The sequence below is a fragment of the Epinephelus fuscoguttatus genome, linkage group LG8 (genome assembly GCF_011397635.1).
Source record: "Epinephelus fuscoguttatus linkage group LG8, E.fuscoguttatus.final_Chr_v1".
Classification (NCBI taxonomy): Eukaryota; Metazoa; Chordata; class Actinopteri; order Perciformes; family Serranidae; genus Epinephelus; species Epinephelus fuscoguttatus.
Window position 1 is genome coordinate 6242946 of NC_064759.1, and position 19736 is coordinate 6262681.

The 19736-nt window shown below is 41.9% G+C and overlaps 1 protein-coding gene across 4 annotated transcripts in view; it reads right to left on the minus strand.

Annotated features, from left to right (window-relative positions):
* The window catches only part of dpy19l1l (dpy-19-like 1, like (H. sapiens)), a 58465-nt gene that overhangs the window by 34212 nt on the left and 4517 nt on the right, over positions 1-19736 (minus strand). For all 4 annotated transcript variants that reach the window (XM_049583327.1, XM_049583328.1, XM_049583326.1 and 1 more), the window contains exons 4-9: positions 18109-18246; positions 14786-14906; positions 8174-8267; positions 7901-7958; positions 4803-4894; positions 3159-3258 (exon numbers count right to left, since the gene is read on the minus strand). In XM_049583327.1, coding sequence (XP_049439284.1) covers positions 3159-3258; positions 4803-4894; positions 7901-7958; positions 8174-8267; positions 14786-14906; positions 18109-18246 — 603 coding nt within the window. The remainder of the gene's footprint in view (positions 1-3158; positions 3259-4802; positions 4895-7900; positions 7959-8173; positions 8268-14785; positions 14907-18108; positions 18247-19736) is intronic.

The following is a 19736-nucleotide window of genomic DNA, read 5'->3' on the forward strand; positions in this document are numbered from 1 at the left end:
GACCTTTAATTTACCAAAGGGACCTTTAAACTTGTTGCATATAAATACTGTGGGATGCATTTCTGACAGAAGCTGGATTTGGTCCAACTGTTTCTTATCATCCTACACTTTAGGCACATTTAAAATAGTGTGGGCTTTCAACTACCACACACTGCTTAAAATATGGATCCATACAAAAACAGATGAAGACACATGGAGTGTTTTATTAATCCCCAAAGAAAACTGTGCTGTTATCTGTAAATCGAGAAAGGAAAAACTAGGAACTCTAAAAAGTAATGTAAAGTTTGTGAAGTAAAACTTATCTAAGAAGTCGGACCTTACTTTATACAAGTCTTTTTATAATGTCACCTGTTTCTTCTGTATCTTGTCTTGAGTTACCTTTAACTCTAAATACATTCTAAATATTCACAGTACATTTGAAGTACATGTCCAGTAGTTAATGTCATGTATCGGGCACTGCACAGAATAAAATGCAATGACAGTAACTCTGATCTATAAATGGAGCCTGGAGCGTGACCCTGGAACAATTATAAACTGTGCTTGATTATAATCAATTAATGAATTAATAAATTTCTTTTAAAAAGCTGTTCTAATCTACAGTATCTTGGGACCTTTGTTGCAGCTCTCTCCACCTCATTTCCTGTTATTGCTCCACTTCTGCTGTCTAACAACAGCATAAATCGCCCCCCAGAAAAACATTAAAAAAGCTGTTACAGAATGCCTCGATAAATCAAATTTGCATTTAAATGTTGGGTTATACAACTCAAAGTTAAAGTAAACAAAAACACCATTAAATTTCCACTTAATCATTCTGTGTTTTTATTCTGTCTCTGAATAAAGAATAACTTAATTTTTTAAAAAGGAACCACAAAATAAGTTTTAAAAAGGCCTCTAAATGTCTCTTTCTGTTATTCCATTTAAAGTTTCTGCTTATTTATTTATTTGCTTTAACTAATGGGTTTGTGAGCAGTGTGTCACCACATGAGACAGAGTGTGGAAAAATATTCATTAGCTAATTTTCAGTTTTTGTTCGCATTTTATTTCAGTTTTAAAAGTATGATTTAAATACAAGTTTTACAAAAAAAAAAACAGCTTCAAAAGTCTTTTTACCATATATAATATATCATAATAATCCCTCTAATATTTACAATCATTTCTTCAAGATTACATTGAACACGTCATGATAACCTTGCAATTTACCTTCTTCAATGTTCCTTTTTACTGAACGGAGCTTGCACGCATCATAACGTAACTCACTGTAACCTCCATCAGCTGTTAGTTCTGGCCACCAGCTGCTATCGGCTAATGTTAGCTCCTGACACTTCAATATAGAGTATCATTTTGTCCCTAATGCCTGGTTCGTACATGATATCAGCCTGATTTTTGCCAGACGCAGCGCTGTACGGTGACAGCTTGGATCGTGAACATCAACGAGTGTCATACGTGAAAATCCATCATTTCATCTCGTGTAGCGTGTCATAGTTAACGATGTTCAAAGCCACGTCTGGGACACCTCATGACGGTCCAACAGAAAGTCTAGCATGTTTGATTTTGTTTTTGTCGTTCACGACTTCCCCCCGTCACAGCCGTCACTTTGACCAATAGAAACACAGAACGATCTGCTGCTGTGGAATCTGTATGACAACAACTTCCAACCTTTTTGATATTTCCTTTAGGGACGTAACCACACAGAGTAAAAAATGTTGACGTGAAACAGCAGAGGCACTCTATCAACCCAGTGCGTACTGCCATTAGCATCAAGCTAGCAAAGAACGTTATTTCTTCATAATGAAGGATATAAAGGAATAAAATTTAAAAAATTGTGACTGTTACTCACCACAGCTACAAAGACCACCAGCTTCATTTGAAACAGACTACAGTATAGACGGCCGTTATTTCTTATTCCCTCAGTATTTTTATATTTGTACTTTTGATCCGCCCAGTTTGCCTTGATAAAGTTAATGCATCGCGCCGTTATCTCAAACTCAACACTTCCTGTAGCTGTTTAAAATCAAAAGCCCCTTATAACTTCGGTTGAGAGAATCTCTTTATTTTCTAAAAAGGCTTTTATTGTGAAACATTTGCAAGAACTTGTTGTGGAGGATTCAGTGGAGTACTTCAAATGTAGCTCCTGCCATCTGGCGGTGCTTTCTACGTTACTACAAATAACATTTCAGCTGGCACATGAACAGACACAGTGACTGAAACAATAGTAATAGTAATAAAAATAGGACAAGAATAACCAGATGACAAGAATGGTGTGGACCAACATGTAGTCTGTCGGCCAAGTCACGCCACAATTTTATGACTCCACAATCACCTAATCTGACAGTGACTGTGGGAACAGAGAAAAATGTTGTGTAGTGTGAACCCGGCATAATAAAAATGAAAAATCATTCCAGTGGCAGACTCCAGTTTTCACAGCTATGTAAATGTATGTAATTATAAAGGAAAATGAGGCGTCACAATAGCGCAGAGATTAACACCAGCAGATAGGATATTTTAATTATGTCCAGTACTGTGTGATTCTAAAAAGAGCCAGAGTGTATTTTGTATATTTATTCTCACTCTGTGCAGACAAGAGGCGTGAGCAGCGCGGGTGGATATACGGTATTTGTTACGCGCACTGTGGAAGAGGGGAACAGGCTCAATTAGCAGCTTACAAGTATAAAACAAAGAAATAATAGCTGTTAAATAACTGGTCTCGTGTACAGAAAGCCGCAGTGCCCTGAGGGGGCCGCCGGCAGCGTGGGCTCAACTGTTGCAGAGCACAGATGCTCGCAGCTGTGACCTGTTTGTTCTTGAGTCGTGGTTCAGACTCTGGCTCTCCTGTCTGCCAGCCTACACTCTTCAACTAACCATTTTTCCTGTGCGTCTCTGAACTAATCTGTCTTTGCACAGTTTTAACTATTCAACTGTGTGTTATGAAAGGTTTATGAAATAAGGATTTAAATGGTGTATTTTCTCTATCTTGGTCTCTTTTCTTTCAGTCTGTGGATCGTCTTTGTTTCTTTCCCATCCTGGCCAACTTCCTCGTCGTGCACCTTCCTTGCCAAACTCCTCTGTTCTCTCCAAGTCTCTATTTTGTCTCTAATCTCTCTGCCCCTTCTGCTTTCTTCCCACAGTCTCTCTCAATGTCTCTCTTGCTCTGTGTTTACCTGAGTGAGCAGCACAAACTGGGCGAACTGCCAAGGCAGCATAAAGCACAAATTGGAGATGCCCAGGGCGACCATGGCTGTCCTGCTCGGGTTCCGTGTCCTGGAGAGAGACAAGAGACAGAGGAGGGGAGAAATAACTAAGCAGAGTTAGAGAGGGAGTGTGGGTGTAGAGGAGATAAGAGACGATGCATTAAGACGGCTGAGAAAACACACACACACGCACACAAGCACACACATTCAATTTGACTGTGAGTGTACTACAAAGCCCCGGCTATGTACCGAGCCGGCCTCAGAAATATGACACGCAGTTCATTCTCCCTTCAAAGCCGGCGGCAGAAGAAGTCACAGTGTACTGACTGCACTCACACAACACAAGGTGGCGTCTGCTGGTTGTTGTGCAATGAGAAGATTACCAGTCTGTGTGACAAGCACATTAGCTCACCACGCTGCCCGCTTCAGTGCACCATTTAGCAGACAACAGAAGCTAGCTTTGCTTCACCCCAGTAATTACAACACACGGGACAAATTGTAGCCTGTCTTCCTTTAATGAGATGAGGAAGCAGCTGTTTGATCTTGTTTTACTTCTGTTATTTCACATATTCAACAGGGTGTTTCAGCAAAAAGAAAACCAGATGCTTTGTGCATGGGTTTGATGATTTTTGTTTTTCTTCTAACAACAATTTAAAGCACCAAGATACAATTAGATTTGGGCGGGAATAAGAAACAAATGCACAGTACAACGTAAAGACTGACCAACGGGACCAGACTGGCTGACCTGCATGCTCTCACTCAGTGGATGGATGATGTCACAGGAAGCCAATCTTACCAGGAGGACGACACTTGTTTGTTTTGCTATGGAAGCTAATGTTAGCTAATGTGCTAAAAAGTTAGCATTCCAGAGAAATCCAATATTCCTCTTAATCCCTCCCCAGTTTCTGATGAGGTGGACATGATAACCCTTAATACACATAACATTATTCATCCCTACAACAGGAAACACTTTTTCCCTAACCTGATATGAAGTGTGCGCTGCACATGTGAGCATTTCTGATGATGGTCTCCGTCCAGTCCTTTGGTCTTATCACATTTAACCATTTTTGTTTTTGTTGACAGGCAGTGGCGGCTGGTTTTGAGCCATGACTCCTTCTATTCTGGCTCCCAATAACACAACAAGACGACATTATAAGACTCCTGTGTAGCCTACAGCCCTGTGGGGGAGAGGTGTGTTTTGACTACAGCTAACAAACTGACATGATTGTGAAGTCACACTGAAAAGGGTCTACACACATCCAAAGAATGCTCCTAAAACCTGAATAATATCTGCACATCCCACATGTGAAAATGCTAAATTCAGAAAAATTCTGAATAATTCAGCATATCCAACCGGAATAAACTGTTTACGTGACCTGTATTAAATACAGAATATTAGCATGCATGTAAACTTAGTCAGTGTGTACTGTATGTGCACTCACTTGCACAACAGAACTGAGATTTTTGTATAAACTGAAGTAAAGTAACTGACCTCGACTCTGACATCATTTTGGTGTTCCAGCTAGTAATATGAAGAATTTGCTATCAGTGTAAAACAAACTATGATGATCTGGACTGCTGTGAGTGTACAACAGAGTCTGGTGTTCAGTTTACCGTAGGATGTAGGTGAGGAGGAGCATCTGCAGGACTAAGAAGGGGTAGGCAAAGCTCTCCCTCAGCGGCGGAGTCCACATCACACGAGTGCTCTGATAACATCCACGGAGATGCACACACACACACACAAAAACACACATGCACATCAAAAAGCAAATCAGTGGAAGGAATCACTTAGCAACGATTCTTCAAAAAACAAAGAGGCAGTTAGTGAGTCATGTCATTTTCGTCCTCTGCAGTTTATAAATAACTGCAGTTATTAAACCTTGTTTTCATACATACAAGTGAAACACTGCTCTTGTGCCCGACTGCAGGCATTTAATATCTGCCATATATCAAACTCTCAATGCTGCAGGTGAGGGACCTCTGTGCTCCTGATCCATGTGGACCATTCATGGCCTGAACACTGCAGAGCAGGAGCCGGCTGCACTAGCTGTTTCTAAGTTAAACCGTAGCCTAGTTGCAGTGTTTGCTAAGTGGAGCATCCCGCCTGACTAAAGTAAATTGGGTTAAATCACAAAATCTACTTTTCACAAAGAGATCAGCGACTAAATATTTACACCCACAACAGTCGCATGTTTCAGAGTTTCAGGCACCAAGACAGTTGGATTTGGGGAGTGAATACCAAACTGGCAAAAGGCTTGGCTGGTACCAAATTTTTCTGAAAATTAAGCTCTTATTAACGTGTGCACGCTGTGTTGCTCTGGTGTTTGAGCACCGTCCATCTACACCGAAAAACATGAATATACAAAAAACGCAGCGTGTGTGGCCCCTAAATCCCCTCTTTTTTTTTGGCCATTTTGCCTTTAATGGACAGGACAGGTAAGTGTGAAGGGGGAGAGAGAGAGAGAGGGGGGATGACATGCAGCAAAGGGCCACAGGCTGGATTCGAACCCGAGCCGCTGCGGCAACAGCCTTGTACATGGGGCGCCTGCTCTACCACTAAGCCACCGACGCCCCTAAATCCCCTCTTTTTGTTGTGTCTGCATCGCAAGAACCAGGAATGACTGCACTTCTTAAGACACCATTTTGAGTGACATTTTTATCTCCCATTTCAGAGTCAGTACTCTCCCAGCACAAGAGGAGCCATGGGTGTATGTTGACTGGTCGAACACAGCCAATGCAGCACCAGCAACTGCCAGTTTCTAAAAACCTGTTAGCTGTGTAAACAACAGACGACACAAAACACAAACAACTCATGACAAAAGAATTGCACAAAACATGGACAAATGGACCATCATATCAGCTTTCACTGAAGTCCATGAATCACTTGACAACAGAACAAAGGTACATTCTGTTGTTGTTGGGTTTGTGGGCTCTCTGCATGCTGGTCTCTGTCTTCAACCAAAGATCACTGTGAGGAAGGATCCTCCACTCTGTAATACCACGGTACAACCACCTCCAACAGTCTGATGTTTTCAATTAAACAACCCAGCAGATTGTCTAACATTCGCCCACTTTAACTTTTCTTTTTATATCAATAATCTAACCTTATAAACTCAGTAGATTTGCACCAGGACCTTTAGTATTTGGATAAAGTAGCTTGTGAAAATAACGTGTGCCAGACTTACTCGTCCCCAGCTGCTATTTCAATGTGCTGAATGCATATTTAATCAACACTACATATATTCTGCTGCTACTGTTTGTTAGTAGTTAAACTATGTAGGCTGGGCATCTTGGTACAAACATTTCTTTCAGAATGGATGAACTTTTATCTGATCTCATTATCAAGTCGTAGACTGTGTTCACTGGTCAGCTGTGTCATTTAGATGGATTTAAGGGTGCTTTCACACCTGTCCTGTTTGGTTCAGTTCAATCAAACTCAAGTCCGTTTGCCCCCTCAGTGCGGTTCATTTTGGCAGGTGTGAACACAGCAATCACACTCAGGTGCGCACCAGAACAACTGGACCGAGACCATCTCTTCAAGAAGGTCTCGGTCCAGTTACAAATGAACTCTGGTGCGGTTGGTTTGTGGTGAGACGGTGTTCCGACCTGGATCTGAACCAACTGCAGTCACGTGACACATTGTTTGGGTTAAACATGAGCATGTTACAGTCCTGGAGGATTATTAATGTGCACCTCCTCCTGTACTGCCTTAATATGCACATTCAGCACATCCAATGCATCAAAACATTGTTTTCTAGTTGGAGCCGCGCCTCGTTTTCAAACTGTATGGTTTGACTAAAATGAACAATGACAGCAATATAGTCCACGATGAGCAGCGCTAAAATCAACCTGCGTAGTTGTCCCTCCATTGTGACATTAGAAAGTGTCACATTTATCTTGCAAGTGTACTCTTCTTCAACATTTGCTTTACTTCCTGGATTTTTCCCACATGGAAATTCTGACCAATCAAGAGCAGCTTTCTCACACAAGGCATTTGATCTGGTCCGCTTGTAAATGCTGCCGTGAGAACACGAACCAACTCTAGGCAATTATACAACTTTGTCACAAAATGAGCCCCTGATTCAGACCAAAGGAGACGACTCTAGGTCTGAAAGCACCCTGAGTGTCAGACGTGTGTATTGACAGATACTCTGTAACTCTCAATTCTGTGCCAAGAAAACTTGTTTAGGGCTTTTCTGTTCACTGTCTGCCACATATTCTTGTTTGAAAAAGGGGAACCTGCCTCTATTGCTTGTTAAAAATCCCACGCCACTATTTATACATTACCTACACTACCAACTCACTGCTTCCTGGAAAAAAAAACAAGGTTAAATCACAGATGCTCCTGAAATCTACCACTGCATTCAGGGGGAAAAAAAGACAGGAGAGACAAGAGCGTGGTGTTTGGAAGGACTGAGAAACACCTGTGAGTGAGTGTGATTGAAATGTTGCCGTATTGATCTGGAGAAATAGAGGCTTGCTATTTGTTCTGGAGGAGTCTGCAGAGAAGGAGGTGGGAGGAGGGACTCAGCCTCGAGTGCCAGCTGAAACCAACTCTAAGCTCCTTTGAGGGATGAAATGAGTCCCTCTGCTTTTCTGAGTGCTTTTCCATTTGGAGTTTTACACATTTCACAAACGTACATCCCGAGAGACTTATAGCACAGGATCATAGTACGGAGCAACAAAGCTGATAGTAAGAGCGGAGCACTCACCTCGCCGTGGTTGAAGAAAAAACACATCGAGGTAACTATGCCACCCAGTCGACTCCCACTAGACAGGAAAAGCGGAGATGCAATTTAGGAGAGGCAGAGAGCAAACAACATTTTCAGAAAGGTCATCCTCCATCTGATGCATCACATCCATATTTGACAGGAGACAAAACCGTAAAACTGTATTCTGCCTCGGTGTGACAGCCGACTGCTGAGCGATGGACCATAAAAATTCATCCTCTCGTCTCAGTGTGACAGGACAGAGAGCGGGGTTACCTGAGGTAGGCGCCGTATATGAAGAACAGGCTCATCATCGCGCCGTTCAGCAGGAACACACAGGTCACGTAGAAATACGCCGGGTCACCCATCCCTAATGTGCACAACAACACACACCCACACACACAGACAGACAGACAGACAGACAGACAGACAGACAGAGGAGACGTTTTTCCAGAGTTAAAGGTTGCTAATGGAGACAAGAGCTGAGGAGACTCAAACTACTGCTGCAGCTATTCAGCTGAAAATCTGATGAACAAAAGAACCGACAAGACTTGGTGACATTTTTCATAATTGACCAGGGACGCACCAATTGTGAAAATCTGGGCTGATATCAACATTTAATTTAACCATTAGGCTAGGCGATTTTTCATTGATGTTGTTTTTACTTTCATCTTGTTGCTGATAATTATTCTCCTTTTTGTGCCGGGGAGAGAGAGAACTCTTCATTATAACAAAATAACTGAACTGTTTTAAAGTCATTCAATCCATTACACCACTTCTGAATGAGCACAAATTCAGTCATACACATCTACGAAACAACCTCTAAAATAACCTTCTTTCATATGAACATACAAAAAATGCTTCAAAAGCCTTTTTACTATTATATACCATGATTCCCACTCCATCCATCCATCTTCATACGCTTATCCAGGGCCGGGTCGCAGGGGCAGCAGGCCAAGAAAAGCACCCCAGACATCAAAAACAGTCGGCCTATGTTCATAAGATTCTCCTGAACACACCTGTGCCTTTCTCCAGTTCTCTGTAACAGTCTGAAAGTCTCCTTCAAACTGTGAGTGAGGTCGATGCAAAAATAGCCCCTGAAACAGGTAGTGTCTCTGCAGAGCTCTGGGCCAGGGTGATAAATTCATGGTGCTCTGCTCTCACTGTGAGGATGCCACACACACCAACCAATCCCCTGCTGCAGGCTGTCTGTGGCCTGCTTTTCTTTCCAATTTGTTCCTGTGTTATTTATTGAGGCTCCTTCTGTGCAAATGTTACAAACATTAGTTACACTTTTGCTCAGTATATGGAAAAGTTTTTTGTTTCACATCCAGCATTCAACATCCACACAAATTTTCTATCTATGGTTACAGATGAACTTTGGTCTCCCACCACTGAAGTGACGCAACTAGTCTGTGTGCTTCATCAAACACTTTTGGGGAGTGGGAAGCCAGTGAGGGTTCATGGGAGAGTTAGTGGAGACCTCTGCCACAGTCCGATGTACGTGATGTGGAATCAAAGTTCACCTGTGTGAGTTCTGCCTGGAAACTTTCAGCCATGCACCTTTAGCAACATGTACTGAGGTCAGCACAACAAGCACATTGGCGTGCGAGTCAGGCAAACTATGGCAAGTGCAAATTAAATGCCTGCGCTGGAAAACATGCTGCAGTTTCTAGGTCAGCTACATCAGCAACAGAAAGGGAGTTGTGTACAAGACAAGGTCAGTGTGTCAGTGTTGCTCCACCTTTGTAGGATCTGTAAATGAAAACACATTGGGACCAGACCGGAGGAACTTAACCCCACTTTTTGATGTGTCCACGCCACAAGAACTAGCAACAACTGTAATTTTTAAAACACCATTTTGAGCGACTTTTACTCAACACAAGAGGAACCATAAGTGATGTGAGTGTACATTGGTTGGTCAAGCACAGCCAATGCAGCAGCAGCAGCCGCCATTTTTAAAAAGCCATCAGCTATGTGAGCAACAGACAAAAAATTATTTGTCTCTGTTAACTACTGCACATATTTTTTCCAAAATAAGGTCCCATGAAGGACACCAAAAAGGGAGGACCTGATAGTTCAACCAAAGAATGACTGTCTTTCTCAGATTGTTTCATTCAAAGGATTTTTAGACGAAGATGAAGATGTGTCAGTACCCAGAGACAATGGTCGGGGCCGGGCAATTTTAGGCAAATTTAGGCAATTCTGAGCAACAAGACGCAGAAAAGGAAGACAACAAGAAAGTTGCCATTACAATGTACATTTTGCATCAGTTGAGGCTTGAACTCACAACCTCTGACACCAAGGAACATGAACTGAGCTAATTAGCGATTAGTGACAGCTCATCTGTGGCTTCACAACTTGACTAAGCCAGCCACCAGGATGACAGCAGCTGTCAAGGCAGATTTCAAACTGCTGTCATAAATTCAGTTATCAAGACAATAATCTGAAAATACACATATTGCATGTAGACAGCATGGAGATGTTGTTAATTTGTTTTTTAACAATGATTGATTTACTCCATAAGTGGAAAACAGATAAAAATGCCATTCTTGCATTGACTCCAATTGTTCACATGAGAGCAAAATTCAAAATGCTGTCAAAAATTCAGTTTTTGATATAAAATTCTGATATTTGCCACACATCATCTACCATGACTGCAACATTTTGTTATTTTTTTCATGAACATTGAAAACTTATTTAGCAAGAATCTGCAAGTACATGTTTACAGTCAAACATCTTGCTGCACTGTAGGCTCAATTTTTGATAAATCAAAAATCTGTGAGGACAATTTGTGGAGGACAGTCTGAAGATGCTCTGTAGCAGGTACGGTGGTAATTTGCAATAGGTTTCAATGTACAAAAGTTTCTTCGTTATTGGGGCTACATTTTGGTGAAAGTGGCGAAACTGTAGCACATACGGTTGATTTGTTGTGAATTTTCAAAGTTTTGAACTTTAGACGCTTGCTGTAGCACCACCATCGGGACTGTTGACTTGTGTTTGCAGCTGGGAAAATCTGGCATAGGACTGGACCTTTGTGCAAAGTTGGTGATTTTTCGCAAATGGGAAGTAGGATTTCCTCATAAGAAGAAGAAAGAATGAGCAGGAAAACAAGAGGGTCCTGGCAGGACTGCCTGCCCGGCCCCTAATTATCCCTTGAACATGGATTGACAACACTGTGAGGCTAATTTCCCTTTCAAAGACAGAAAACACAAACAACTGCTCGAAACAAAAAAAAGGAAGAAAACCCGGACAAAAAAAGGTCAGGCTTTACTGCGAAAATACAATGCTATTTTGACTCGTCAAAGCAAAAGCGGCATTGCTGTACCAACTGTCACTTCCACATTCCTATCAGTGGTGCAAATGCAAACAGAAAAAAAAGCCCCTGAAGGTATGTAGACCTTCAGGAGCTCCCAGTTGGGCAGTTCCTCTCAGAGAGTCCCCAGAAATGTTTGCTCCAAAACTCATTTCCATATTGTCCTCCAAAAAAAAAAAAAAAGACTGAGGAGATTCTGAGGTTAGAGGTTGTTTTTACAGGACAGAAAAGAAAAACCAAGATTTTGTTTGCAGGTGGAGTCTATAAAAACCAAACAGATCTCAAATCCGAATTGCACCACAGCTGAACTGAAATTAATATGAGAATATGTGGCATATTTGAGATGTAGACAACTTACAGAACACTTCCCCTTAACGAAAGAACATGTATCACTGAATAATATTTCCCATTTTATAAACAGAAACTTTGGTTCCTCAATTTGTACCCAGAGATCTAACGTGTGGACACAAATAGACTTCACCTCACTGCGTTAGCAGGTACACAGGACACACTGACAAGGCTTTAATGACTAACAAGGAACTTGAAAGTGTGTTGACATCACTAAGAGCCTTTTCATCACCACGCCGTGATGGTAAATCACAGAACAGACAGAGGATGGAGCGTGTTCCAACAGCGGCTCAGTATGAGAACGTGGAGTAATATGTGTCATTGTGTGTCTCACAAACATAATGTACCCGCTGACAGTTACAAGAAATGTCCCTGCTTTCTAACTGTTCGCTCTTACGCAAGGCAGTTTGCATCAGGTTTGTGTAAACACTGTGAACACAGCCTGTGTACATGGACCCGGGGGTGCCAGCTCCGCTAATGAGACTGACAGAAACACAGGGATTGCAGCTCCACAAAGGAAAGCTGACAACAGCTTGTTGTCTGTCAGCAGGTTTACTCTGCTAGGAAATAATGCTGCGAACAAACATCAGAAAACTGCGTGTAATAGGTTAAAAGCCTTTTTATTTCCCTCAGGGACACTATAATAACAATGTTAATGTTCCTGTGCTGTGTTGTACCTGTTGTTGTTGTTCTACAAATTTGTTTGGCTGCAATTTAGATCCTTAATGTAAGACTTTTGCTTGAGGTGCCTGGCATGATTTACTACTCTTCATACTCCCTCACATACTCCCTTTTGTTATTTTTAATGATAATACTGTTGAAACAATTAGTCAATTAACTGAAGAGTGAAATCACAGGAGATCTATGGGCAACATTTTTTTTTTATAATTAACATTTTTAGATGTTCTTCAAGCAAAAATGCACTTATTACATATTTGTTTCAGCTTCTCAAATGGGTGGATTTGTTACTTTTCTTTGTCTTCTGACAGGAAGGTTATTTATTTGGTAAAGAAATCGTTCAACATTTTAGAAACACGCTTATTCTTTGCTGGACGAGTGCCTTCCTTGAGTCTGCACTGGTTGTCTGGCAACATCACAGCGACGACAAGACTCCAAGATGCCACTGCAGCCTGCCAGGAAACAGTCTAGTACATAGTCCTCCTCAAAAACACAATGTCATTTTAACACTTTGGTTTTTGTGCAGATTAAACATTCATTCATTTTCTGTAACTGCTTATCCCGTTAGGGGTCATGGGGGGGCTGGAGCCTATCCCAGCTGAAATTGGGCAGGATACACCCTGGACAGGTCACCAGACTATCACAGGGCTGACACATAGAGACAAACAACCATTCACACTCACATTCACACCTACGGACAATTTAGAGTCACCAACTAACCTGCATGTCTTTGGACTGTGGGAGGAAGCTGGAGTACCCGCAGAAGCAATTTAAAAACAGAGTTCAAATTTAGCTAAAGCCCACAAAAAGGTACTCCATAGCCACTAAATTTTATCAGGTCTTTCTTAACAATGAGACAGCGTGTCTACAGAGTACTTGTCTCATGAAGTTTAGTTTTAAAAAATCCCCATACAGCGAGCTTCGACCAATGTGACAGATCCAACAACATCCCAATTTATTTGCTCCTTTAAGTCCAACATTTTACAAAAACAACGCACAGTACTCACTGCTGGCTAACTACCGATATGAATGACACAGGCAGTGGCTATCTCCAGCTTCGTCAGCTTCATTAGATCTGTGTTAATCTTAGACTCTTGTGTGCCTTTTGAAAGTGTTGGTGGTGCTTTTTACAGTTCGCTTTGGACGGTGGTGGCGCGTGGCTGCAAATCACTCATCGGGATGAGGAAATCAACTCACCAGTCTGTAAACTCTGCTTCTGCTTACTTCTGCCAGTTAGCCAGGTCGAGGTTTTTAAATGTAAACATCAGTAAACATCGAGGAAAAGATGGAGAAGAAATGGACCTCAGCTGAACTGGCATCCTGCCAGCCATTGTACAGGAGTTGAAAAATAAACTAGTCAACCACCGTGCTGCATCAGTTTCCAAAAGGATATCAGGAACTGTAATATCCTTTGATTTACCAAGGCTTGGCTTAATCCTGGACAGTGCCATTTTTATGTTAATATGCCCATCTGGCAGAGCAGAGGACTCTGGTGAGTGACGGAGAGGAGACCTGTGCTTTATAGTGACGCTGTGACTCACTCAGGACGTTTACATGACATCAGAGAAAACCGATTTATTGTGTTAGTCCATTTAAAACCGGACTTTGAAAATACATGTGGACATGTTAGTCCGACTGAAATCACACTAAATCGAATTTCTCAAAGTTGGACTAACACACCCAGATATTGCAGTTGAGAGCTGAATTCCTCCTGCTTATATACAGTTAACCAGACTCAAATTGGCTGAGGCGCTCTGAGCATGCTCCACAGTTTCCACCCCGGGCTTTGACCCAGCAGTCGAACAGCATTAAATGTGTCACAGAAGGAGAAGCCGGTAACAACACGGTGAAATCTACATCCAGAGCGGTGCATTTTTGGACGGAGAAGGAGACACAGTATATGCTGCACCAGCTGAAAGAGATAAATGTTTTAAAATAAAGTTTACCACGAGCTAACTGTAGGTATCTTGTTTGTTGATTGTTTGGACTGTGACGTAATAGGTCAACAGGAAAAAGGTCCAATACTAACAAGCTGAAAGGAGGCATGTGGCCACCTCTTGTAGCTGAGTCAGACAAACTTCGGCCAATAAATTGATTTCCCTCCAGTGCTTGTATACTGCTTATTTACAGCAGTAAATGGTCTTGTTGAGCTGTAACCGCAGCTTGACTTATCTGTGCATGTAAATGTACTGATTGCTGTATGCTATTCAGTGTTTGCTCCTAAGAAGTCGTATCGAATGCCTTTGTTCAACTCCTTCTGTCATATATTTTCTCTTGACTGTCAACTCCCCATGAAGCTGCTTTGACTCCGTCTGTCCACGGCTGATGAAAATCATCAAAGTCTGTGAATAAATTAGTCATCAAGTCAATCCAGCATGAGACTGTGTGAGTATGTTAAATGTTAGTGTAGCTCCACTATCTGCCTGTGCAATGCAGCTATCATTCACCCTGCTCTGTGTGTGTGTTTGTGTATGTGTGTGTGTGTGTGTGTGTGCATGACCGCATTTGCAGATCAGACTGCAGCACCAGGCCGACAGTGTCTGTACCTTCACAGCTGTCCACAGGAGTGAGTCCCTCTCCTCTGTTGATGGACCAGCACATCTTCGTGGGAATGCCTAAGTATCCCATTACACCTGTGTACACCCGGTACCAGCTGGCCAGGACCACCTGGGGGGCAGAGACGGATGAGAATCAGTGAAAAGCCTCTTTAAACAACAAGCCTGAAAGACCATGTGTCCTGTTGTCCCCGAGGAGAACACACACACACACACACACACACACACACAGGATTCTCACTGCAGTCCTGCAGAAAATCCCATCACTGCTCCAGTAAGAGTCAGATTGTTGCCCCGGGCACAGAATGTAAACAAGTAAACACTGTGGTCCCTAATTCAACTGGAATAGCTGTAGAAAATGCAGGAAATAAAAGCAGCAGATGAGTGTGTGAAACCAATTTGAAACTAAATTCTGGTGTCATCCTATAAAGTAGTCCAAGTGTGTCGATTCCACGGTGTTCCCTGCCAACATTACACCTCTCAGAATGTCACAATATTCCACAAACTATTCCCTTGGCAGAGGAAAGCCCAAACTACAACATATTCAGATGCTTGTACTGCCACCAGTCAGAGATCACGTTAACCAAATATCTTCCTTCATTGACAAAATGTTTTAACAGTGACAGAAAAATCTGAGGGCCGTCCAATCTACCGTAACTTGGAGTAATTCACACCCCTGTCCACTGTTTGTGGCGTGTGCATATTAATTAGTTATCGTCTAGACTTGTCTTTGATTTCAAGTGCATGACCTTGTTGTCTAGCTGGCTTTAGCCATCGCATTAGTACACTATATCCTTACATACTATTACAAACTGTCACAGCAGCTGAGTGTCTGAAGTGTTTTTGGACAGCTAGTGTCTCTGTTCATCTTTTCTTTCCATGCCCTCAGACACAGGGGTGTAGTGCTGCCGGTGCACACAGGAGTGACGCTCTGCCACTTTCATTTTGTCCAAGTGAGGAAACAGAATATTCGCAGTTCATATAATCTGTTTGAAATTCATATGACTTTAATTTAAGCCCTTAAAGATCCAATCATCATAGTACTTTGTTACAGTATTTAAGTATTATTTGGGAGTGTCTGTACTTTACCTGAGGTTTTATATTTCTGGTTACTTTCATTTTTGTTCCACTACATTTCCTGAATATGGTGTATTCTTTAACTCCAATACATTTCCCTTAAGCATCTCAGTTACTTACTACAAACTAGGGAAGGGAGGGAGGAAGGAAGCAGGGAGGAAAGGATAGATAGAAACACTGGATTTTGTTCTTTATATCCTTTAAGGTGTGAAAAGACCTTTTTTTTCCAGTGTAACGTAGGCTTCATTTTTACTTTTAATATCATAAAATTACTTTTAATGCCTTGGTAAATTAAATATCAGATACTTATAGACTTCCACTCATGTTATATCCTAACTTAAAGGACTTAAGTCCTCTGACTCTTATAGCGTAACACACACACTTCATACACACATACTCATTTACAATACCGAGCGGGGCAGCCCTCCGCCTCTCTGCTTCAACACTGACTGACAGCTGACTCCACTCATTCACACTCACCACTGCCCCAGGGCCGCTACAATATGCTATCTACAGAGATAACACTGGTGATCTGAACCGGTCAGTGGCGAAAAAAAGCACTTTTATACGGGATGCATTTGCCCCCATTACCGTTTGAGCTCGTTTTGCGGCTCAATACTGAACCAATTTTAGAATGAGCGGTACCCATGAATCATACGCACACGTACACATGGGGAAATAGAGCCCAGGCTGAAAAATATATCGAAGTTGTCTTTTAAAGTTCTACCAAAGTCTTTTTCTGGTAAGAGAACTGTACTTTTACTCAGGTGTGGCTTTCAGGTACTTCATCCACCACTGGTAACTTCCCACCATCGGTTACAATACCTTCACAACAGGCCACAATTTGTCCTTGTGCGTCACAGGTGCACTCCGGTACTTAAGCAAATGGCACTACATCCTTATAAATGCATAATCTTTAAAGTTGTTCTGAATATTAATTATTAGAAAATTAAATATGCCTTACAATCATTTACAAATATTAATGAAAGATTATGACTCAATTTTTACGACCCTATCTGACAAAATGATGGATAATGAAAACATCTAAAGCAAACATCTCCACCAGTCACATTCTTTGAGTAGAAGTATTATAAAAATGCAGTAAAGAATTTATTAAATTGTTTGCAGCCTAAATCTAGAAGGCGATTTCACTGGGTTCAGTGCTTCTTCAAATGTTTTTATTTTAACTGTCCGTCCTTTCTGAAACTTGCCTGCATCCAGACCTTTGAAACTGCCCACTGAGTTCACTGATTCATCTGGCACTGTGACACAAAACAGCAAATTCTCAGGTTAAAAAAAAACAATTTGATGAATGCCACGGAGGTTATAATGCCACTGACAAGCTGCACACCAAATCCATGAGGAGTAACAACAACAATGGTGGTCATTGTAGACAAGACCGACACAGCTGTCGAGGCTGTTCTGAATCTTGTATCACCCAACATCATAGTTTGTTTTCACTTTGCTCTGCTCTGCTCTTAAAACACTGCCAAAACCAGTATGTTGCCATGGCTACACATCTGTGTCGACTTCAGATGCCATTAAACTCAGGCAGACACAAGTCTCCAGTGACCGGTTAGGGAAAACTGATATTGTTTCATCTTTACTTGTTTATGCTTTTTATTTGGGTGTAATTACAATCTTCTGTTTATTTGTAGCACAAATAAAAGACAAAGTGCTTCAGTTGCTTTTCAAGCTGATGTCATTGATTTATAATTTTATTACTGTATCTGATTTGTCTTGAACAGCTGAGGGCTGGGGGTGTGGATGAGAGCGGGTGAGCAGGCTGTCTGTATCTGTAGTTTGTATGTTTGTTATGTAATGCTGTTTTTGTTGGTATAATTTTGTGCTTGTGTCTATAGGAGCCTCTCCAAAATGAGATGCGACATCCCAAAGGGCCATCCCTTCAATAAATTCAGTTTTCTGCATGCAAAGCTGAAGACATTCTTCCTGATAAAATGTCAGCACACAAGAGATCTCTCTTTCATTTCTGCAGGAGATAATTGAGTTTTGTCTGGAGCAAAAGATTCATTCTACATCCAGCTTTTCTTTAAGAACTCTTGTATCTAACACAGGAACAAAGAGTCATTCCTAGAGATTTGGAGTGCTGTGAGATTTGAACTTTCACAGCAGAATATTATCAAGTTTTTGTCCATTTTAAAGTCTGATAAGAGGAAATAAAATGTGTTTACAACATAATACAAATTATATGAATAGTGTGACAAAATCAACAATACCTCTGGATAGAGATTAAATCTCTTCAGCGTGTTAATAACCAGGGGGTACTCTGTCAGCCGATCGTTCATGACCATGTGGAGGCCGTCCAGGAAAGAGGGAGCCTCGATAATGGTCTTGTAGTAGGAATAATACAGACCCTGGAAGAAGATACAAACACTTGATTAAACTCGCACAGGGAGACTCAAAATGAGAGACACGTTAGAAAGAGAAATATCAAGGAAGACGGGCAGAGAGAGGAAGAACAAAAAGACAAACAAAGGAAAAACCTAGACACTTGGAGAGGGCGAGAACACAGTGATACAGAGAGAAAGAGACGGCAGACAGACACTAAATATAACTCCACAACATACAACCCCCAGACTGAAGAAACAAGAGCAAGTTGGTCAGGCTCAGCAGATGGCAACAGTTCACAGCCCATGTGGCGGCACACAGCAGGGGTGAGAGAAGAAAAATACTCTGTTTACATATGATAAACGTCACCTTCAATGTCATCTCTGAAAAGAGCATGGAGCCTCTGCTGCATGTTAAATATCTAAGACTTTTACACAGTTATAATGATGGTGAAGCATAAACATGGGCAACATTAAAGCTGGGGTAGGTAGTTTTATGTTGGTGTCAATGGGCAAAAAAATGCTAAAATTTACGCATATTGTAATTCAAGTGGTCTGAGAGAAAACTAAACTTCTGCACCTCCTTTTGGCTCTGTTTTTGGGATTTAAAAAATCTAGTGATGGAGATTTTGGCCCATCAGAGGTCATTTCAGAAGTGGACATTCTCACTGGTCTTTCTACAAATGCAGATGCATGTGCATCAACTGCCTACACTGCAAAGCAACCCAAAAAAGGAAGGACAAAAAGAGAGCTGTAGATGGTATGCGGACTTGCTCTTGTATAGCACCTCTGCGGTCTTTCCGGCAACTCAAAGCGCTTTAACACTTCATGCCACATTTACCCATTCACACATACACTCATACAATATTATTTATTCATAGTCACACACCAACAGCAATTTGGGGTTCAGTATCTTGCCCAAGGATACTTCAACATGCAGACTGGAGGTGCTGCGGTTCAAACCGCCGATCTCTGATTAGTGGAGGGCCCACTCTACCTCCTGAGCCACAGCCACGGTGTAGCCTTCTGCCAACCAAAGCAAAAGGCTCACAGGTGTGGTTTCAGGCTCATGTTTATGTAACTAACGTTATCAAGAGTCTTGAATCACAGTGCGTCCTCCGCCTCAATCCCAGCCGCTGCAGACCACCTTGCAGGAAGCAGATTGGGCAGCAGCTACGGAGACGGACTCCTAGTTAGCAGCCACAGCAACCCAAATCCAGCCAGCTCAAACTCCAGTGACTCCCCACCGCATCAGCAAACTTTCTGTTGCTGCTGTTACACAGGTTAGACCCACTGCTGCTGCTGCTGGCCACTCGCCCACTGTGACACCTGGCACTGAGGGGTTTACGCTGGCTGAATTCGAGCCACTACTGCTGTCAACTGAAGCTCCGTCTCCCAAGCTAGTGCCCACTCTCCGGCAAGGCCACCTGCTACTCAGTTATAGTAAACATTCAGATGTATTCAGATTCACATACCAACTGCAATTTGGGGTATCTTGCCCAAAGATACTCCAACAT